The sequence below is a fragment of the Herpailurus yagouaroundi genome, unplaced genomic scaffold (assembly GCF_014898765.1).
Source record: "Herpailurus yagouaroundi ecotype Mexico unplaced genomic scaffold, PumYag 211, whole genome shotgun sequence".
NCBI lineage: Eukaryota > Metazoa > Chordata > Mammalia > Carnivora > Felidae > Herpailurus > Herpailurus yagouaroundi.
The window spans coordinates 8,202,200-8,224,348 of record NW_024412442.1 but is presented as its reverse complement, the minus strand read 5'-3'; the positions used below and the strand labels follow the sequence as shown (position 1 = coordinate 8,224,348).

The 22,149-nt window shown below is 44.4% G+C and overlaps 1 protein-coding gene across 2 annotated transcripts; it reads right to left on the bottom strand.

The window, feature by feature from the left end:
* Positions 1-1,632: 1,632 nt before the first annotated feature.
* On the bottom strand, positions 1,633-21,361 carry LIPM (lipase family member M). 2 transcript variants are annotated; one of them, XM_040454252.1, is made up of 9 exons: positions 21,019-21,357; positions 17,973-18,090; positions 13,111-13,309; positions 11,919-12,028; positions 9,509-9,645; positions 8,542-8,688; positions 7,205-7,276; positions 5,671-5,742; positions 1,633-2,124 (listed from the first exon to the last, which is right to left on the bottom strand). In XM_040454252.1, exons 1-9 carry the CDS (start codon positions 21,163-21,165, stop codon positions 1,855-1,857), a joined length of 1,272 nt encoding a protein of 423 aa, XP_040310186.1. In that variant the 5' UTR covers positions 21,166-21,357; the 3' UTR covers positions 1,633-1,854. The 2 variants fall into 2 exon arrangements, with proteins under 2 accessions (XP_040310186.1, XP_040310187.1); XM_040454253.1 differs by lacking the exon at positions 5,671-5,742 and having other exon boundaries at positions 21,019-21,361.
* Between the last annotated feature and the right edge of the window lie 788 nt (positions 21,362-22,149).

The window sequence follows — 22,149 nt, the reverse complement described above, 5'->3', positions numbered from 1 at the left end:
AGGTCACAATCTCACGGTCCGTGAGTTCGAGCCCTGCGTGGGGCTCTGTGCTGACAGCTCGGAGCCTGGAACCTGTTTGGGATTCTGTGTCTCCCCCTCTCTGACCCTCCCCCGTTCATGCTCTCTCTCTGACTCAGAAATAAATAAACATTTAAGAGAAAAATGTTCCTTCAAAAACACCTTTATGATTCTCTCGTGAATACCAGGCAGCTAGTAAGGTTGTTCTTTCTGTTTATTTTCATTGATACAATTCAAAATATTATTATTAACGTGGGACAAAGGATTTCTTTACAATAAATAGAGAAAGAGGAAAAGATGGTATCTGCATTATACTTCCAGAAGGGAGATAGTGAATATCAAAATACATTTCTCAAGTCCTGTGTCAATGACACAGAGTAGAAATAAACACATTTTAAAAATGATAAAATTTCGTCAAGCAGGACTGAATCATTAATATCTTTAGACATGGACTGAAGTGTAGACGTATCACACACTATATGAGGTCACGAATGAACAGTCTAAGAAGAAAAGATTTACCATCCTTGAACAGAACAAAGGGCTAATGAAAATCAAATCCGGAATATTTATTGAGCTTTGTACAGAGCCTTAAGGTGTATGTTTTGTGAAGGAAATAGTAGTGTGTAGATACAGATTCAGAAGCCCCTACGTGTCTCTGAAATTATTTTAGATACATGGCACCGAATTGAGTTAGCAGGTGGCTCTGGGGGACGGAATCAACAAATGAACTTCACACACCAGTGTACCTTCCACACGCACCTGTGTACCTTCAATTTGGTTTGCAAAATTACGCTATCACTCATGTGTGACCGTAACTGTCATCTTTTAGACGGTGTGAAAATTGAGCATTTTCTTCTATTTGTGACTGACTCTGGGCAGTTATCAAGATCAAAGAATAAAATATTTGACAGTTTGTTGTCTCTATGCTCATGACATTCTAATACTTTCTTCCTAGTTTTTCGTTTTTGAAGGCAGAAAACCGGGGCAGACATTTGTGGACATTAGGTCTTCTAGCGTCAGTCAATGAACTCTCAAACGAGCTGGGCTAGGTGCTAGGTACTGAAATACATATACGTGCTTCATGGAGTGCGTAACGTGCTTATGGAAAACTCATTAAATTCCTCACAAAATTATTTCCTCTGAGACTTAACTATAAAACCCTGGCCCTTTCTAATGGGGCTTAAAATGTATTTCATCCATATTGTCCTCTCCCTCCCTCCCTCCCTTCCTCTTTCTTTCCTTCCTTCCTTCCTTCTCTCCTTCATTCCCTCCCTTTTCTTTCTCTTTCTTCTTTCTTTCTTTCTTTCTTTCTTTCTTTCTTTCTTTCTTTCTTTCTTTCTTTCTTCAGCTCAGCTTCCTGGAGTAGTATTATGTCTCTACAGCAATAAGGTGAAAATGTCCAGCTTATTTTGTCAAGGTTACAACAGTCCAGAGATTCAAGACCTCTGTCTCTGTCCCGATCAGTCATTTTACTTGACTGGTCCAAATAGATGGCTTATAGAAGAAAACTAACATTTTAAGGGGCTCTCTCTGAATGACATAGAAATCCTAGATAACCTCTAGCGGTCAGGTAAAATTTACCCTTCAGGATGGTAGAATTTGACACATGAAACCTATGTTCACCCAATCAATATTTTAATTAGCTGATAAAAATTTAAATGTCAGTTTTAGTGTCAAATATAGGAAATCTCAAGGAATATGTACTATACCTTTGTCCTCCCTTCTCCACCCCCCTACTCATATGGTAGGTTTTCAATTCTGGAAATCCTTAAAATCCTCCATTTAAGGGTTCCCTCTTCCCCGAGGCTTTTCTGAGACTTGTCAGTGTCCACGGTTTCACAATCGGATGCCACACACTCCCTGGGAAAAGCTGGTTTCTTCCTGCTTCATCAGGTGTATGATTTCATCGTACACACGGTGAGGAGCGTCCAAGCCCCAGATAAAGTCCACATGTGCCCATTCAGGAATGTTCTTATGGTAGATGAGATTGGTCACCTCGGCCAGCAGTGTCTTCACATCCTCTGGGTTTGAAAGCCAGTCCTGACCCCCCGTCCACATCGCCGTGGGGACCGTCATGTCTCTAACTTTGTACCTTACAGGAGTTGGCTAGAAAAAAAGAACGTAGGTAATGTTTGGGTTTTCAAGCTCACAATTTATGTTTCAAATAAACGATAAAAATATGCCACGTGTGGGGCGCCTGGGGGGCTCAGTCGGTTGAGCGTCTGACTCTTGATTTCGACTCAGGTCATGATCTCATGGTTCCTGAGACTGAGTCCAGAGTTGGGTTCTGGGCTGATGGCTCAGGGGCCCGCTTGGGATTCTCTTTCTCCCTCTCTCTCTGCCCCTCCCGCACACTCTCCCTCTCTCTCTCAAAATAAATAAATAAATAAGCTTTTGAAAAAAAAATATGCCATGTGTTGTGAAGAAAGGTGCTCGGGCACCCGCAGCCAAGCAGAAATTCATCAAGAATTTCTGTTCAGCCCCTGCTTGAAGGCACAGTTGGTTAACCTTGCTGGGCCTCAGTTTCTTCATCTGGGAAATGGGGATGACACCTGTAATAACTTAGGAGGTTAAGGGAGAAACCATGTAAGTTGGCTTCCACTTTAAGCATTAATTTTCCATTACTTTTCTTCCTATTAATGAATACTTAACACACACATTATCTTTGGAAGATAATGTTCCTGTCCTTTTAAAGGATGATTTCAGAAATTTCACAAGGCTAGAGGGAAATTTTATATATATATATATTATTATTTTCAATATAATTATATATATAAATTGAAATATAATATAATATTTTAATATAAATATATATTATATTATTATATGTATATTATATATTATATATGTATAATATATGTATGTATATATATGTATGTGTATATATAATACACACATAATGTATGTGTGTGCATATATAATATACACAATAATATGTATATACATATATATATGTGTATATATATATACATACATATATATACACACATATATACACACACGTACACACATATATGCACACACATACGTACGTATATACATGTACATACATACATGTACATACATATGCACACATATATGTACATACATATATATATATATATATATATATATATATATGATTCTATAGAGAAAGGCAAGAGATTGGAGCCTCACTGAGAAGTCCTTGGAATCTTCACAGAGACTTTCTGGAATAACAGAAAGCCCTTGAGGCAGACCCAAGCTCAAAACCTGGGGAAGTCAATGGCACTGGAACGCAGGTAGTCTGAACCAAGCGAGGTAACAATTAGAGCCCGGTTCCGGTCTTCTATCACCCGAAGAAAAGTATCCAGGATTCCTAACTGATGCTTTTCCTTTGTCAAGACGTGCTTCCAGATCATACTGGCTGTCCGAGCCCTCAGGTTGATCAAGCACATAGAACTCTGCACAGTGAAGTTGAGGCTCATTTCTTCTCAGGAAATCCACTGTGGAGCCAGGGTGTCAACCCAGGCAGTCCTGGTTGACTCTCTGGGGCTTTCTAAGAATTGACAGTTCTGGCCTGAGACTGTGATTTAGAATAAGAAATATATACTTGGTTTCCATCCCCATTTCTGGCACAGAGCTCCTAAAACCTTTGGAGTTTACCAGGTGATAAGAGCCAACAAAGTGTCTTTTGTGAAGTTAATGAGCTGACTTTTGGACTTCACCCAAAGATGGGGGCTGGCCCCTCAGTGGACACAAGCACGTGAGGGCTGGAACTTTCAGTCCTGCCCCCAGACCTCCAGGGAGGGGAGAGGGGCTGGAGACGAGTTCCATCGCCAGTGGCCGATAATTGAATCAATCCTGCCTATGTAAAGAACCCTCTATAAACATCCTACATGGTTGGGGACCTTCCTAGCTGGCGACCACGTGGAGATTTGGGGAAAGTGGCATGCTAGGAGAGAGCTGGAGGCTCTTTGCCCCTTGCCCACAACCTTGCCCTATACAGCTTTTCCATCTGGCTATTGCTGGGTCACTGTCTTTTGTAATAAATGGGTGATCTAGTAAGTTAAACGTCTGTCTGGTTTCTGCTAGCCAATCCGGCAAATTAACAGAACCCAAGGGGAGGGTTGTTAGATCTTCACTTTATGGCTAGTCGGTCAGAAACACAGGAACAACCTGGGCTTGAGATTGCCATCTCGCTGGAGGGCACGCTCAGCAAATCGAGCCCTTGATCTGATGCTGTCTCCAGGTAGCGCCCGAATGAAGTTAAATTGTAGGACCCCAGCTGGTGCCCGGAGAACTGCTCATTGGTGGTGAGGGATCTCCCCGCGCTCACACACACACAGAGGAATTGAGTGATCGGAACTGCCTTCTATAACCTAACTTCGACACAAAAGGTCGGAGCATTCTATGGTGCCATTAATGCATTTTTCTCTTTTACGTGTGAGAACACTGAACTGAATTCGGGTCAAACTCCAAGGTGCTGTGATTCTACGACACCTTTTTGGCACGCGTGTCTTCCTTTCCTTTCCCTGACCATTTCTAGGGCCTATGTTGCACACGCTGCTTTCTCTGGAATGTAAAACGTTTATGTTGATAAAACTATCTTGAAGCTAGACTGCTTTCTCCAAAGGCATGTTTTAGGAAACAGTGAAGAAGGACCTAACAAAAGGTAACTGATGGCTGTGATGGAGAATATGCTGGTCAGGGCGCTCCCAGTCTGTCCCATTTCTCGGCTTTTTACATCTAGACCCTCAGAGGCTGGCCTCTATCGGGCTCCCTCTGGCTCTATGTTTGCATGGTCAGTATTTGTTTGCATTCACACAGAAGCCAACCAATAATCTTCAGTGGGGATTTCATGCTCAGAAGAGTATCCTAGTCCCTTCGGACTTTCCACAACTGTTAATTTTATCCTGTAGCATCGACTGTGCATTTTCTTAGGTAATGCAATAACCTTTCGTATTTTTCACTTGCAAATTACAGATTCATTACAAGTGTGACCAGCGGGACTCTTAAGGGTTATCGAGTCCACTAACTTTTAAAGACGGACACATGGGGGTCTGCGGAATCAAAAGCAGCTCGCCCAGGACCACACAGAGGGTCGTGCAAGAGAAGGACCCATGGGCATTGAGTGAAGCAGCCTGACCCCTGCCATCTTCATTCATGGTTTTGTTTTTTATTTTTATTTTTTGATCCTAAAAGGATCCTTCTACTGACCACCACAGACGACACTCTTCCCTTCACTAAATCTACCCTGTTTTGCTCCTTAGAAGCCCAAGTGCCTTCTTCCTGGAGGCAGCCTCATCGAGAAAGTTCTGCTACTCCATCATGAAAGCAGGAGGCCTCTTGGCTAAGCCGTGAACTTCTCTAGTTTCTTTTTTTTTTAAAGTAGACTTCACACCCAGTGGTGCACAACGCTGGGCTTGAGTTCACTCATGGCCCTGAGACCAAGACTTGAGCTGAGAGCGAGAGTCTGATGCTTCACTGACCGAGCCACCCAGGTGCCCCTGAACTTCTCTTTTCAAATGGAGTCAAGCCCGAATTGTTAGCCGCTGGCCAAATTCTCATATTTTATTCCCGCCTTGACAAAAAACAAAAACAAAACCAAAACAAACAAAACAAAACAGAAACCCTGCCGCGATCACTTCCCTCCCGTTTATTGCCAAAACAGGATGCATTTGATTTTCTTACCTGATTGCCTTTCTCCAGATTTTTGGTCTCGCTCCCCCAGTCAAACGCCCGGAGTTCCCCAGAGTTCACTGCCTAAAAGGAGACAAATGGACATGGCCTTCAAACGCACCAGACGCATCTGCTACCACCGTCTGTAGTCAGGAGGGAACTGGAGAACCAAGGCTGAGGCTGCTCTTCCATTCGGGGCTAGGATGCTTTCCGGGAAAGCGTAAAGGCAAGAGTGAGGCCCTTTCGGGGAGAAAAACGTACCCGGAAAGCACTTGCCACGTTGTCCTACAACTGCAGGAAGTGCATGCCCAGAGCAGCCCGTGTGCAGATGGCTGTCCCGCAGGACCAGCCGAGAGCGCCCCCTAGCGCTCGCGGTGGGGTGGTGCTCGGAGAAGGCGACCGAGGTACAATCCAGGTCAGAATTCTTCTTTGCTTTTGATAATAAAGTCTCTCTCCCGCCCCGCTACCGCCCCCCGCCCCGTACACACACACACACACACACACACAGAGCAATGACCTTAGAAGAACAATCTGACTAGGCTCTAAATCCTTGGAGAAACAGGACCCATGTTTATGGCTTTTAAAGGTCCTCATCATATTCTTAAAACTTTCTGCTTGCAGTAGGATTCCTCTGGGATTTTTTGTTCAACAAAGTCGTAGTTTTATTTATTTACGTGTTCCACGAAGTGGTAGTTGCAGTAGATGAGAATCTAAGGTTAACCACGCTCTAGCTTTCTGTCTTTATCTCCGTCCTTCCTCTGACAGCCAGTCTACGTAGACTCTGCAGTACGTCTCTAACGAGCAATATTAGGTGTGGTGCTTCTCCACGTATGAAAGGCTAATCAGCATCCACACGGTCCGAGAATCAGTTCTGAGCGATCCGAGATCCACCCGCGGCCCCCAGAGACAGTACATGTGACTGGTGATCCGGACCCTCCCGTCTGTGACTGTCGGTGAAGTCAGCAGCACAAAGGACTCCTGTGAAAACTTCTTGGGGCATTTAGGTCCTGCCTTCACATTTTTATTACCACTTGACCGTGCTGCTGGAGGAGCCGAAAAAGAGAATGGAAACGTGATCTCCAGCCTCATCTGTGACGTGTCCAGGGACAGAGAAAGGTCTCTCTTAGACCATCTGAAGTCACATTCTTCAAAAGAAATTTTTTTAGTGTTGCTTTAGTTTTGAGAGAGAGAGGGAGAGAGAGCTTGAGCAGGGGAGGGGCAGAGAGAGGGAGACAGAATCTGAAGCAGGCTCGAACTCACAGCTCACGACCTGCGCTGAAGTCGGATGCTTAACCGACTGAACCACGCTGGCGTCCCTGAAGTCACGTTCTTAAGGTCCACCCAAGGTTCCTTGAGCCACCTCCCTCCCATCTTCCCTCCCATCTCCTGAAAAGATTCACTGCTCTAGATTAAATCCACAGTGGAAACAGCATTGACAGGATCACGTTTCCTGTTGGAATACATGTGAAATAACACTTGCGCAGTCAAAAGTTCGACTACTTCAGACAAGACGCACAAAGACCCTCAGCCAAGGCGACGTTCCTACCTGGCTCCAGTGTAGGATATTTTGCACAGACGTCCCGGCGGGCGTATGCGCCACATACACGTTTGCTCGGCTCTGTAACAAAGCACGAGTGGTTTGTGGGGCGTGGGAAAACTCACGAGATGTGCACTTTGACAAGACCACATCTCCAGGGGGTCAGAGGAAGACATGGGAATATCGTTAGTTTAGCAGCAATTATCTACGAAACAGACATACACACATGCACATAACTTTTAAAAATGCCACTAAATGTATTCTCAGGCACCTGTATTTTTTCATCTGAGAACAGCTTCTCCTTAGACATCTGACTTCTTCTAAAAGCTTGACTAAGATAATTAAGCATGAGGGCTCTAGAACCGGGTCTGTATTCAAATACCACCTCTGCCATTCAATTTGGGAGTTCTTTAATGCATTATTTATTTATTTAATTAATTCTTTAGGTATTTAATGCATTAAGTCTCAGGATACTAGTCTATAAATGGACGTATTGATAATACCTGTCTCATAGGGTTGTTATAGGGAATCACTTAGCCTGGCATATAATAAATGGTAGCTATTAATGATATTATTAATAAAAAAGGGAAAAAAATCTTTAGGAGTGAAAGACGTATGCCCCCGGCTGCTGGGAGCGTGGCAGGCAGACTGTTGGACTTCCTTGGAGTTGGGGGAGGGGGCGGGTCCCAGTTGCAGAGAGCTGTCCTGCCCAACGTCTCCCCTGGTGACATCCGTAGTAAGTGACGGGTTGAAGCGGGATTATAAAGACCAACCCCTTCACTCTGACTTGGGACAGCTTGGAAGGGTCATCTGATATTCACATCAACCGAGGTTCCCACCGAGACCCCATAGCGACTTGACGCTCTCAGTCTACTGAATCCTGCTTCCTTCCCTGCCCTGGGTGCCATCCCAAGGGTCTCACTCCAAATCATTCTGCACACTAATCTCCAACTCAGATGGTGCTTTCTGAGGAAGCCCGCCAGCAATCCCACCAACGGTGGCTATGCCTAAGCTGAACTGAGATTCCGAGACGTCTCCTTAAACTACAAACTGGAAGGACCTACGGAGAAAGAAGAGGTATGTGATGTCTGGCAGTTAACTCACCGCAGTAGAGCTGCTCTCACACCTGTTCCATCCATAATCTACGAAGTTAATATCTAGCAATGCCCTCACGTCAACCTTGACTCAGCCCGTGTTGAAGTATTTTCTGCGTGTTAGTATGATTTGAAGAAAACCGAATTAGTTGGTGTATGTCATTTCTCTAAGCCTGCCCTGTAGTAGCTCACTTTCAGGGACTGAGACCGATCACTCCTAGTGGAAACAGGATTTATTAGGCTCCCACTTACCATGTTCATATTGTTGGCGTTAAATCCTCCCAGAAGTAACATGACGTTGCTACAAATCTGATCAATAATCATCTGACCACACAGGTAAATAACAAACTGTCTGAAGAATCTGGTCTGGTACAGAAATTCTTTTTTGCCAAACAGCCCCTGTAAAAATATGAAATGGGGTAGTAGTTATTACATTAGAGTTCAAAAGAAGTGAGTCTAATTTAAAAGCATACAGATCTTCCCCAGCTTACGATGGAGTTATGTCCCCAATAATACCCCATCATAAGCTGAAAATATCCAAAGTCAACAATGCACTTAATACACTTAACCTACTGACATCATAGCTCAGCCTAGCAGACCTTAAGCATGATCAGAATGCTTACATTAGCCTACGGTTGGGCAAAATCACCTAACACAAGGTCTATTTTATTTATCTATTTATTTTAAAGGAGATTTAAAAATATTTATGTATTTATTTTGAGAGAGAGAGAGAGAGAGAGAGAGAGAGAGAGAATCCCAAGCAGGCTCCGCACTGTCCACATGGAGCCCAATGTGTGGCTCAAACCCATGAACCGTGAGATCAAGACCTGAGTGGAAATCAAGAGTCGTACGCTTAACTGACTGAGCCACCCAGGCGCCCCAACACCTATTTTATAATAAAGTGTAATTTATTGGGTACTGCGCCGAAAGTGACAAACAGTGGCTGTGTGGGGACAGAAAGGTGGTAAGTGTATCATTCGTTGACCCTCGTGACCCTGTGGTTGCCCAGGAGCTGTGGCGGCCGAGAAAGGATCGTACCAAATGTCACTAGCCCAGGAAGAGATCAACATTCAGAATTCAAAGTATGGTTTCTAGTGAATGCTTTCGCGCCGTCATAAAGTCGAAAGATCACTATGTCGATTTTATATTCTGCGTGTCGTGGCAAATCGGGTTGGAGACCCTTCTACACAGACAGGAAGTTCTCTGAGGACTCACATACCTTGATCATCATATCCGGCAGCAGCAAAAATTTGGTGCCAGGACTTTTGGCATGTTTGACAGTGGCTATGGGTGCTAAAGCAAAATACATTTTGATTTTCTGAGCCAGTTCTGGCATGGTGGAAAAAGCAATAAAGCCTACAAAAGAAGAGATACGTCAGTGTGGATATTGAATCTCCTAAAACCCGTAAAATACTGATTTCACTCTGGTCAAGTTATTTCAGGAACTCCGTGCGATGGTGTCTTAACCGTCCCAGGGAAATACAAGCTCCTTAAAAGGGGAAAACACCAGCCGCCAAAACACCTCTGTGTCCCCTAAGACATCTTGCAAACACTTTCCAACTAGTAGGTTCTCATTACATTACCGAATGGACCTATTGAGTCCAATAGCACGGACTCTGAGAACATATATATGTAGAGGGAAGTAACTGTGTGCTAGACACTTTTCAGGGGACTTTTGTAGCTCTTCCTTCATTTAATTCTGACTCTTGCGAGGGAGGTATTGAGGCAAATCTCTGCTTTACGGTGAAAGAGGTTGAGCGTTAGAGAAATCACCTTGTTTATTGGTAACGAGCATGTTCCGTAATATAATGGGTGTTGGGAGAGCAGGGTTTACGCTGGTCTCCTTGACTCCTACCTTTTCTGGAGCCCAAACTGTAATGTAATCTAAGTTGTCTCGTGAACTGGGTTTCAACTCTTATTTTTGTCGTAGACTAGGTCTGAGACCCTGGCTAGCCAGTCCGTGCCTCGGTTTCGCTATCTATGAAACGGTCCAAATTACCACCGTGTAGGGGAGATCTCTGTGGAGCCTTGGGGAGAAAAAGGGGCCTTTTAAAGCCAGGGCAAGGTCATTGAGTTTGAAATACTCTGTGCACTCAGATATTTGCAGCTTGAGCGGTAGGGGGCAGGGCAGACGGAAACCAGTATCACGTGACTGCCTCCCGTCCCCAGAAGGTGAGTATTCACGAAGAGCACTTCCTTCTCAACTTCTCCCTCCCTGTGATTAGGTTTGCCAGCCACAGGCCAAGGCAGGTTCAAGAGTAACTCACTCATAGCTTCTGCCCTCCCAGCTGTAGGTCCTATCGCAGGACGGAGCTGGAATGCCAGTAAACTGTAGTCCAGCTTCACTGTGACCCTCTCTGAACTCCCTCGAATGTCAAGTTTGAGAACTCCCGCTAACTTCCCCCAGTGATACTTCTCTTTCTGCAAAGCAAGTACAAGTTTTCCGTAGGAACAGCTCCATGGTTGACCACTAGGAGAGTCCTGTGCTTTTTTGGCCCCCTTTTTCTTCTCGAAATAGCGTTTGGCCTCATCAGTAGCACCTTGGTCTTAATGTCACGCTGGACGATTTGCGTGTAGAGAAGAGAAAATCTCAAGGGCCTCTGGACATTAGAGCAAAGGCAGGCACTAACACCCCAACTTTCTTTCTGAGAAGTGTGTGGGGAGACGGGAGCGTCACCGCAACCGGTTAATGTTGTTGAAAAAATCCAGAGGAGAAAACGTGGAAGTCAGACTCTTCATTGGCCAGAGAGCACCAAATAAAAAGAAGCCCACTGAACGCCTGCCCCGAATTCCAGGAGGTGCGCTTACCTGCCTTCTCAGAGCCCCATACCCTGGCCGTCACCTTCGGGTTTGGCTCGGGGTGAAGGCAGAGCTCTCTCAGCCCTCCCGGGACAGCCTTCCCCTCACGGCCTACGCCGGGCCCCTCCTGCTCTCCCCTTGTCCTGATCTAAGCCAAACACACTTTTCCTACTGGTTTCGGTCTGAGACGAGGCGGGAGGCCGCAGACTACACTCCCGTCTCCCCAGTAGATGACCTGTATCCCGCAGGGGCCGTGCGTTACGGTCTCTCGCAAGTGCAGCGAATGCAAGAGGACAACAGCACAAAATTCCAGGCGTTGTCCTTCGAAGGAAAGGAAAAAGACCTGGATAAACCCCCCCATCACTGCTGTCCGTAGCGGGACAACAATGCTTGCTGTGTATTGAATTGCAGGTACGCTCTGGGCCAGAAACGGCTCTGAGACGAAATCCCTGCCTTCCCAGAGCTTGTATACATTACCATTGAATAGTCCAAACTACCTCTAACTCTGTTAAGAAGGAGTGATTATCACCATCTTACAGATGAGGAAACCGAGACCCGAGGGGCTGGATAATTGGCTCAAGGACATTCAGCTACGAGGCCCCAGAGCCAGATGTGATCTAATTCCACCTCTGTCCGCCTCGAAAGCCCTCGCTCCTTCTACCACACCACAAGCTTCTCTCAGCTCAATCCCTGGTTTCCCACAACCCTCGGAGTGGGACGAGGATGGGGTCAGTTTTGAGACGCACGTCGAATGACAGATCCCAGGCAGAGCCACGCGCACCGTATGCCCGCATTTCTGACTGTACAAACCTGCTTTCCTTCGAACCTACCCATGGTAGTGCCCTGTGAATAGCCGACATAATAGATCTTTTCCTGGCCGGTTTTCTGCAAAATAAAGTTTATGACTGCAGGAAGGTCAAACCTAGCCATCTCATCATAACTATAAGGGGGGAAAAGACAAAGTTACATGAAAAATTACAATCAGAAATGACAAAAGCAGCCCCGGGGTTTACAAACAAGCCCCCGAGGCGTCATCCCCACCGGCCTGTTACTGTGCCCCTCACAACCCTCAGAGTGGTCTTGTTTCACACCCGGGACACATGGGGGCCTCTGGGGCCACCAGCTATTTGCACACTGCTGTTTTCTCCAGATGTGATCGCAGAGCAGTAATCATCTTCCGTGGATGTTTACTGAGCACATGACTTACCTCCCAGTGGAGGTGTCCTGTTACACAGTAGAACAGCACAGGGCCGTGCACATTCATTTGTATGGAAAGGACTGAAAATGCTGCGGGGCCCTTCTCTGATCACATGGATAAAGAGCAGGTTGAAAGCCAATAGGTACTTTAAATAAAAACATTAAAAACCTTTCGTAAGAGTGTGAGATATGTATTAGTTAAATTGATGGTCCCTAAGACTTCACGATTTCCCTCATATCTTTTTTTTTTCTTTGAGAGAGAGAGAGAGAGAGAGAGCGAGAGAGCATGAGTGGGGAGAAGCATAGAGAGAAGGAGAGAAAGAATCCCAAGCAGGCTCCGTGCTGTCAGCACAGAACCCAGTGCGGGGCTCGAACTCACAAACTGTGAGATCATGACCTGAACTGAAACAAAGAGTTGGATACTTAACGGACTGAGCCACCCAGGCACCCCGAGTTTCCCTTATGTCTTTAATGTTGCCCGATCTCATCACTTTCTGGGTATCAGTCCTTGTCATTACTCAGGGGGGAGTTAGCCCCAGGATGTGCATCTACAAGGAAATGGACCTACATCTTCTCTCCTCCCAGTCTCAACCGCCTGACAACAACCACCACTTTTAGCCAGACCCACCTTCTACTTGGGAAACCTGATCTTCCCCACTCCTCCCCCCAAAGAACCCCTAGTGAAACTAAAACAATTGAGGGACATCACGGGAGGATATTGATGAGCCAACCAAGGTAAATTATCCAAATGCTAGAAGCCATATTCTTTATCCACTTCTCCCAAAGACATCCATGTCCGCCTCCGCTCTCAACACTGTCGTATACCTGAAAGCCCAGAACTCATCTTGGTCAATGGAGAGGGTCTTGTGTTTCCGAGACCAGGTGTTCCCCCGGCTGTTCCCCAGCCACACGTCAAAACCAGCATCGGCCAGAATGAAGCCCAGGCTGTTGTTGGGAAGGTTGGAAATCCAGCTGCTGGCGTCTCCAAGCAGGCCATGCTGCAGGAACACCACAGGCTTGGAACCTACATGGGAGAGAATTTCAGCCATGTGAAATGTTCTCCACCTTTCTTGTTACCCTCTAGGGTGTAAGGGCTTTCAAGGTCAAAGGACCTGTGTTCAAATTTTGATTTAGCTGCTTGCTAGATGGATTGTGTTGGTTGGTCACTCACCCTCTCTGCTTCTTGATTTCCTCATCAGAAGAGCAGGATTTTGGTTAGGATTAAGTAAAATAGTGCACAAGGGGCAGGTGGGGCCATGCCGGGCATAGAGAAGAGATCAATAAAGTTCAGCGTCCATCGTGGTCTTTGTGTAGTTTTTACTATCACTAGATGTGTCTGGGCACCACAGAGGACATTGGAAGTGTCCTGGAGGCAGTATAGTATCATGATTAAGATAATTATGTAATGACAAATATAATGATCTATCATATACTTTTAAATGTATATATAATGTATTAATATAAAATTATATATAGATGTATGTTTCACATATACCATATATGTAATGGTTTAATAATTATGGGCCCTTCATGTCAAAAGGATTCATTAGCTAGCTTGAAGAAGTTCCCACTTCTCAAATATGGGAACATTTGAGACTCAAAATAAATAATGATAGCAATAAGTTATATCCCAGTGAATACATTAAGAATGCCTAGGACTATATTGATACCCATCAATAAAAGAATAAACAAATAATTAGAGAGGGAAAGAAAAGCTCTTACTTACAGTAAAATATCCATAAATATGGAAAGATTGATGGCCTTATAAAATCATCAGGGGATGCTAAAATCAGTGGGTAAAAGTTCAGAGAGATATAGTATATTTACATTATCTGAAAGTATCTCCTCAAAAATTATTTGTTAGTTACAAAGGGGAAAATGTTGGATTCAGAGTAGAAAACCTGACAGGCTCTACCTTAACAAAATTGTTAGAAAGCTAATATCGCTAAAGGGAACAGGACCAGTCATTTATGCCATTCACAAACATTAACTCAAAATGTATTAAGACTTAAATGTGAAGCCTGAAACCATAAAATGCCTAGAACTAAACATAGGGAAAAATCTCCTTGACATTAGTCTTGGCGCTGATGTTTTTGGATAAGACACCAAAATCACAAGAAACAAAACCAAAAATGAACAAGTGCGACTGAGTCAAACTAAAAATCCCCTGCAGAGCAAAGGAAACTCCCTCATAGTGAAAAGATAACTCACAGAATGGGAGCTAACATTTGCAAACCATGTATCTGATAAGCAGTTACTATTCCCGAATAAAAAGAACTCGTACTACTCAATGGCAAAAAAAGCCAATCTGATTGAAAAATGGGCAAATGATCTGAAAGGGCATTTTGCCAAAGGCGACATACGAATGTTCAACAAGCACATGAAAAGGAGCTCAACATCACTCATCGTCAGGGACATGCAAATCAAAACCACAATGAGCTATCACCTCACAACTGTTCGAATGGCTGTTATAGAAAAGAAGGAGCAACCAGGACGTTGAGAATATTGGGGAAAAGGGAACCCCTGTACACTTGGGTGGTAACATAAATTGCTACCGCCATTAGGGAAAACAATATGGAGGTTCCTCAACAGATTAGAAACAGAACTACCAGATAAACCAGCAACTACACTTCTGGGTATATGTTCAAAGGAAATAAAACCAGTGCAATCTCAAAGAGATATCTACATTTTCATGTCCATTGCAGCATTAAAAGATTGGAAACAACCTAAGTATCTGTTGACTGAGGAATGCATAAAGATGTGGTGTGTGTGTGTGTGTGTGTGTGTGTGTGTGTGTGTCTAATTTAGCCATTTGTGACAAACATGGATGAAACTAGAGGACATTATGCTAAGCAAAATAAGTCAGGCAGGGAAAGACATACTGTATAATCTCACATATATGTGGCATCTAAAAAAAAAAAAAAGAGTTGAACTCCTAGAAACAAAGAATACAACAGTGGTTACCAGGGACTGAGGGGTGGGGGAAATGGGCTAATGTTGGTTAAAAGGTACAAGTCTTCATCTATAAAATGAGCAATTCCTGGGTAGCTAATGTATAGCAGGGTGGCTATAATATTAATAGTAATATTAATATGAAGGTAATAATAGGTAATGTCAATAATATTATCAATAGGTAATAGGTTATATCAATAACATTGTCAATAATAGGTAATATCAAGCTAATAATACTGCATTTGCTAACAGAATAGATCGTAAGCATTCTCACTACAAAAAAAAAACATAAGTAAAATAAAATGGTAACTCGTGGGGGTGATGGATGTGCTTGCTAATTAACCTGCTTGTGGCGATCAGTGCATAATGTATCAGAGCAAACCATCACACTGTGCACTTTAAATATATACAATTTTGTCAATTATGCATCCATAAAGCTGGGGAGAAAAGAAGAATATATTTTAATAAAGCGAGTATCACCAGTATCGGGACAAGCCGTTATCATGTGCTCCAAAATATGACACATTGAGGGCACACCTCTGCTTCTGTGGCATTCCCCCCAAAATGTATAAGCTGCATCCCATCATGAAGAAACGCCAGACAAAACAAATCGGAGAGCGTTCTGTAATAACTGTCCAAAACGCTTTTAAAAAATGTCAAAGGCAAAGAGACAAAACCTGAGAAATTGGTTCAGTTTATAAAGGAGAACCCCCCCCCCAAAAAAAAAAACCACAAAACATGACAACTAACTGTGGCATACGACCCTGGATTAGATTACTGACCAGGGATAAAAGCAAATATAAAGGACTTGGGTATAACTGACATAATTGTAATATGGGATATGCAGTAGGTAATAACATCAATCATTCAATTTCCTACCTTTTGAGAAATGTGCTGTGGTGAGAGAAAAGAACATTTTTAGTGAAGGCGATCAGGATACCACCTAGCCTCCTAGGGGATTTTCTCCTCGAAGAGGCCAATAGAAGCTGCAGAAACAACACTGGCCACGAGAGGGGAGTATTCTGCGTCAACTGGACCCAAAAGGCAGGTGGATGCACTGAACTCCAAACTCGCGTGTGACGAGTGAACAGTCTAAGTAAACAGGATGTGAGGAAACAAATTCCATTCAAGAATGGGGGCTGCAGGTGATTCGTGAGCTTAGGAACTGCCACAGTCACTCGATCGCTCAGAAGAGCTGTGCCTGGTTTACGTCCTAGGATTAGCGGGGCTTGGTGAGAAGGTCTTTCTGCAACTCCCGGCTACTTGTTTATTTGTATAAAATTCATTAAAATGCATTCACTCAGTCCACGTATGTTTATTGGCATCTAGAACGTGTGTGGCACTCTTTTAGGCACTGGCTGTGTAGCCTTCAACAGAATAAAGTCCCAGTTCCCGATGAGTTTACATTCTGGTTGGGGGAGACAGATCGTGAATAAGTAAATATCTATCCCACCAGGTGACAGGTGCTATAGGGAAAAGGAAGCAGGATAAAGCGGCGAGAGCCTGCTAGGTGACAAAGGGCTGCTATTTTGAAAAGGGTGGTTAGGGAAAGAAGGTGATTGAGAGGACCTAAATGAAGGCCCGGGCAGACTGTGTAGCTATCTGATGAATTAGTGGTCCAGAGGGAGCACGGTTAAGTTCAAAGGCACCGAGGTTGGGGCATGCTGAAGATATATCAGGCAGGGTTGTGCAGCTGGCTTAAAACAAGTTGGTTTTCAAAAAGCTGCACAAGTGTAAGTTGCAATAAAACAGAACCCTAAAGCCTGTTCACACCAAAGACAATAGCATTCACCCAGCCTTCCCTGGTTCTAGTTAACAACATGGGCTAAAGCGGCAGACGGATCTTGATTTGAGTGTGGGTTTTGCAACATTCTAGCCAGTGCTAGCACAGGCTTTCTGGACAAGTTACTTAACCTCTGTGAGTGGCAGTTTCTTAGGAGTATTGTGAAAGTTAAATGAGACGAATGCAAATAAAACACGTAGCCTTGTACCTGGCGTTTAGAAAGAGCACAATATGAAATTATATTATCTGTACTGATCACAAATAATGTAGTTGCTGTTATGCACGTAGAGCTAGAGTATTCAAAGGAACAGGGCCAAATGGAGGCAGAGGGTGGGCACACTTCCATTGGTAAGGAACGCGAATTTTTTAAAAACCGGCATGAGCTGAAAATCCCATATACAAAGGATGGGATTATATGAATTGTAGAAAGGTCTAACAAATTTTAAATGTACACGTGTTGCCTGAGTCTTAAAAAATTTTGGTGAGAAGTTGGGCAATATCTCAAATACGTAAAGTGCTGTTCGGATGGGGAATAGAGTGTGCAGGGGTGGGTGTGAGATGCCATATTGAAATTTGCATTCTTCATGAGCAGGGCCTGGTGTGGTCTGGTCAAGAGACTGTCAGTGAATATTCTAGAACGTCTATATAAAAGGAGTTTGGGGATGGGTTATGTGCTAGAAGGGGTCAAGAAATGGACCTTCCTGGAAGGTTTGTTTGTTTTTGTTTTTGTTTTTTAAGCAACCAGTATGTTTCTTTGGGATAATTGGAGCTATTTGGATTAATGGAGTGGTTGTGATGGAGATTATGGGGGTAGTGAAGCTATCTTTTGACCCGAACAATGGGCTCCAGTCTGTAACAAGAACACAGGCTCCCCTCTACACACCCAAATCACAAGGAAGTCATTACTGTAAGGAAGGCTGCCATATTGGAGGGGCATGGGGGTGAACCATACCTGTCTTCTTAAGTTTCGTTAGGCCTTGAGGAATTCTGTTAACAGAAAGGATATACCCATCTTCTGTCACGACTTCATACTCTTCCCAGGGATAGCCTTGATGTTGGATGATCTCACTCTAAGGAAAAAGCACAGTGTCTTTTGAGTTCAGTTCTGTATGGCTATACTCTCAATAGTTCAAAAGTACTAAGTAGATTCCTTGACCTGGAAGATGTGGACAAGATGTCCCTTCTGTTCCCTAGTTAAGCATGTTACCTTAGAAAAACTAGCCACCAACACTAACGCCAGCTTTCTTTGCCTTTAATGTGGAGAACGGACCGGAACAATGGTTCTCAAAGTGTGGGCCCTGGACCCAAAGCATCAGCATCACTTGGGCACTTGTTAGAGTTACAAGTGATCCGTTTCCCTCCACAACTATTGAATTGGGAACTGGGAGGGATTTGTGGTTTAACGAGCTCCTTCGGAAATTCTGATTCACCCTAATGTTTAAGAACCACTGGACCAGAATACTGATTCCAAAGCCTGAGTGGACATCAGAATTATCTGGGGCACTTAAATGTACAGCTATCTGGGCCCACTTCAGGTTAGGGATCAGGTAATTCTAATGCAGTCAATGCGGGCATCTGTCCCAGGAGAGCTTATGAGAACCCTTAGACCATGGAATTTCCTAAGGTTCTTTTCAGATCTAAAAACCACAGACTCGGGACACCTAGGTGGCTCATCCAGTTGGGCATCTAACTCTTGGTTTCAGCTCAGGTCATGACCCCAGGGTCACGGGATTGAGACCTTGGTCGGGCTCTGCTCTGGGTGTGAGACTGCTTAAGATTCTCTCTCCCTCTCTTTCTGCCCCTCCCCTGCTCATGCTTTTTAAAATACAATACAATAAATACAATAAACACAATAAATACAATACAATAAAAACCACAGACTCAAGAACAGTAGTTCTTAACATTTTTAGGTCAAGGATCCCTCGGTGAATTCGAGGAGAACTATAAAAAGGAATACACACATGGACACACAAACATGTTTTTGTGTATACTTTCAGGAGTTCCTGATTTCTTGTTGCCTGTGTATGGACCCCTGTTTAAGGACCCCTACTCTACACAGTTATCACATGTAGAAGGTCTTTGTGAAATACGAGGCTCCAGAAATCTGCTCCGTATCTTCACTATTCCTACCCACTGTCACTACCCAGAGGAGGGAATTATTTCTATCAGCTGCTGCGTTAAAAGGACCGATAGAGGAGAAAGCCAGGACTGAAATGCCCAGCGTAGTACCTGAGGAAAAGCCTAGTAGTGGAGAGAAAGTCCCTGAGGTCCCACTGCTTGGCTTTTAATCCTGGTTTGAACACTGATACACAAACTAGCTGTACGATCTTGGGAAAATTAGTTAACTTGTCCTTGTTCCTCAATTTATAAACCTATAAATGAGGTATGCCCATGGTTTGTACTCCATGGGGTTCTTGCAAGGAATGTGAAGAGATAGTGCACATATAACACTCACTAGATTACCTGGCACATAGTAGGTGTTTAATGCACATTAGCGACTACTGTAACTAAACATCACGCCCACCCTCTCAAGTAACTACTATTCATTTTGCAGACGTGAGGTTAAGAGACTTTTTTTCAGAAAAAACTGCCCGAATTCCCTGGATTGGGTCCCCCTATTTTATGTTTTCTTCTTTGATTTCACTGCTCTTGTCATTAGCAATTGAGTGTCTATTTTCTCTGCTGGACGGTATAGCTCCACGAACTAGGGTCTTTTGGTATCCTTAGATGTCTGTAACCTAGTGATTAGCACATATCAAGGGCCTAATAGGTGCTCAGTTAACACCAGCTAGAAAACCACACGCATGAAGCCAGCTGTCTACCAAAACATAGGAGAGATTATATCCGTGTGAATCAGTATATGGAATCAAATCCGTTCAGACTCCGAACCGCTTCTATTTCATTTCTTTGGATCGAAACCAGTAATCATATGAATTTCCTACTTTACTTTGCCTCTCCATGCATGAACTCTCAATGGCAGAGTTGGGTTCAATGGATTTTAGTATTAGGGCTCCTAAGGTCCCAAGGGCGCCTGGCGCTGGGCACACCCAGTGGGTGAGGCCAGGGAGACCGGCTCTGTCTATGGCTAGAGAGATTCCCTCTAATTACTCAGAGGAATGTGTGTGGGACCTTCGCCGGGCCAGGAGGGAGGAAGGAGCCTCTCCTCACCTGGGAGGGTTCACTGTGCAGTGGTTAGAGTGATGAGGCTTGTGTTCGGGCAGGCCTGGACTGAAGTTGAAGCTATGCTACCTGCCAGTGGTGTGGCCCAACGGATGCTCCTCATAGCCTCTTTATTCTGTTTCTTGATTTGAAATACGGGGATGATCCTACCTACTGCAGGGGGGCAGTGAGGAGGACACGACCCCTCTGCCGTTTTCATGACAGTCTCTGCGACGGGATACGCACAACTTGATGAGGGGCGCTGCTGAGCTCAACTAAGAGCTTGAAAGTGAGCTGAAAACTTCTCTGGGATGCTTAAAAAGTCGTCACGCCGTTCATGAGTTCTACCCCTCTCTAGATTTCCTCTGGGCCCTCTTATTGCCAGCCAACCGAGTGACCAGTCCAAAAGAGGGTAAGGAGAATAGACCAGACGGGCACAGGATGTGACGAGGAGCAGGTGTCCTGACAGTAAGGAGTGAGAAGCGAGACCCTTCTGATCCACACGAGATGGCAACAGTCAAGGGTCTGGGTGTGGCTCAAGATACCACAGTGTTTCTCTGCTCCTAGAATGAGCCTACGAATCCAGGAAAGAGTTAAGTTGTGCTCGAAGCAAAAGGATTAAGCCACTCGCCCAAATTCACTGAATTTGTTCAAGGAGAATGCAGGCTTACTCACTCACTGGCTTTCTTCCCAGTACCGTGTACTGGTCCATGATTACGCTCTGCCAGCAAAAGTCACGACCACACATAAATAAAATCTCTAATGCAGATAATACGCAGCGCAAAAGTTAACGTGGGAGTCACGTCATTTCCCCCCAAGCGTGGAAAATCCCAACTTACAATATTCATGAATGCTTCTGGGTCCGCTGCTTTAGTCGGCATACCTCCCGAATTCACATTTCTTTGGAACAAATATGCCACCACAATCAGAAGCCACATCTCCGTCCTGTGTGAGACAATCCACACTCTTGACAAGAGTTTTGACATGATCCAACATCTGCATGTGTGTTTTTTCCCGGCGATGGAACAACCGGTTCTAACGTCAGAAGGATCTGGAGGTTTAAACACTGTTTCCTGAGTGTCCCATCTAGGACGCTTCCCCCAAATTCTGAGACAGATTCAACAAGCTTGGTTGATAGGAAGGAAAGAACACCAAGTGGACTGGCAATGTGGCCGAAGGATGTCCCAATGCCACCAGGCTCCTCCTACCGCTCACACGGCTCAAACTCACCAATCCTCACCTTCTAGGTGTGGGGAACTTTCTTTGATGCAACCTGGAATTATGTGCACGTGATACAGCCCATAAAACCCCTGTTCTTCATCATCAGGAAATAAGAACCATAGGGAAGATCATTTTTCTTTTATTCCTAGTTTTTTTTTTTAATGTTTATTTATTTTTGAGAGAGAGAGAGGGGTGGGGGCAGGGGCAGAGAGAGACAGAGACAGAATCTGAAGCAGGCTCCAGGCTCTGAGCTGTCAGCACAGAGCCTGACATGGGGCTCGAACCCACGAACCGCGAGATCATGACCCCAGCCAAAGTTGGACGCTTAAGTGACTGAGCCACCCAGCTGCCCCCCCCTTTTCTCCCCTAGTTTTCAATCTCTCTTCCAAGGGTGGCATCCAGTCTGCAGAATGCATTACAAGTTTTGATAGCCACCTTCTAGGGTTTCAATGATCAGTCCTTTTATTGAAGATCAATGTAGCTTATAAGGAGTTCTATTTAACATGTCAGAAAATTACAGGACATTCCCTCTTTTTTAGTGACGAGTGAGATCATTGGTTGGAAGAAAATGCATCTTCCACGTTTAGACCCTTTTTTAATGTGGCTCCATTAAATAGACACGTGAAAAAAGTTTCATGTGGGGTTGTAACCACTGGCTAATTGCCGAGAGATTAATCAGATGGATACCTGGTAATTAAATCGTCTGCAATAAGTAGAATGAGTTGCAGCCTAGTTATTTGCATGAGCTA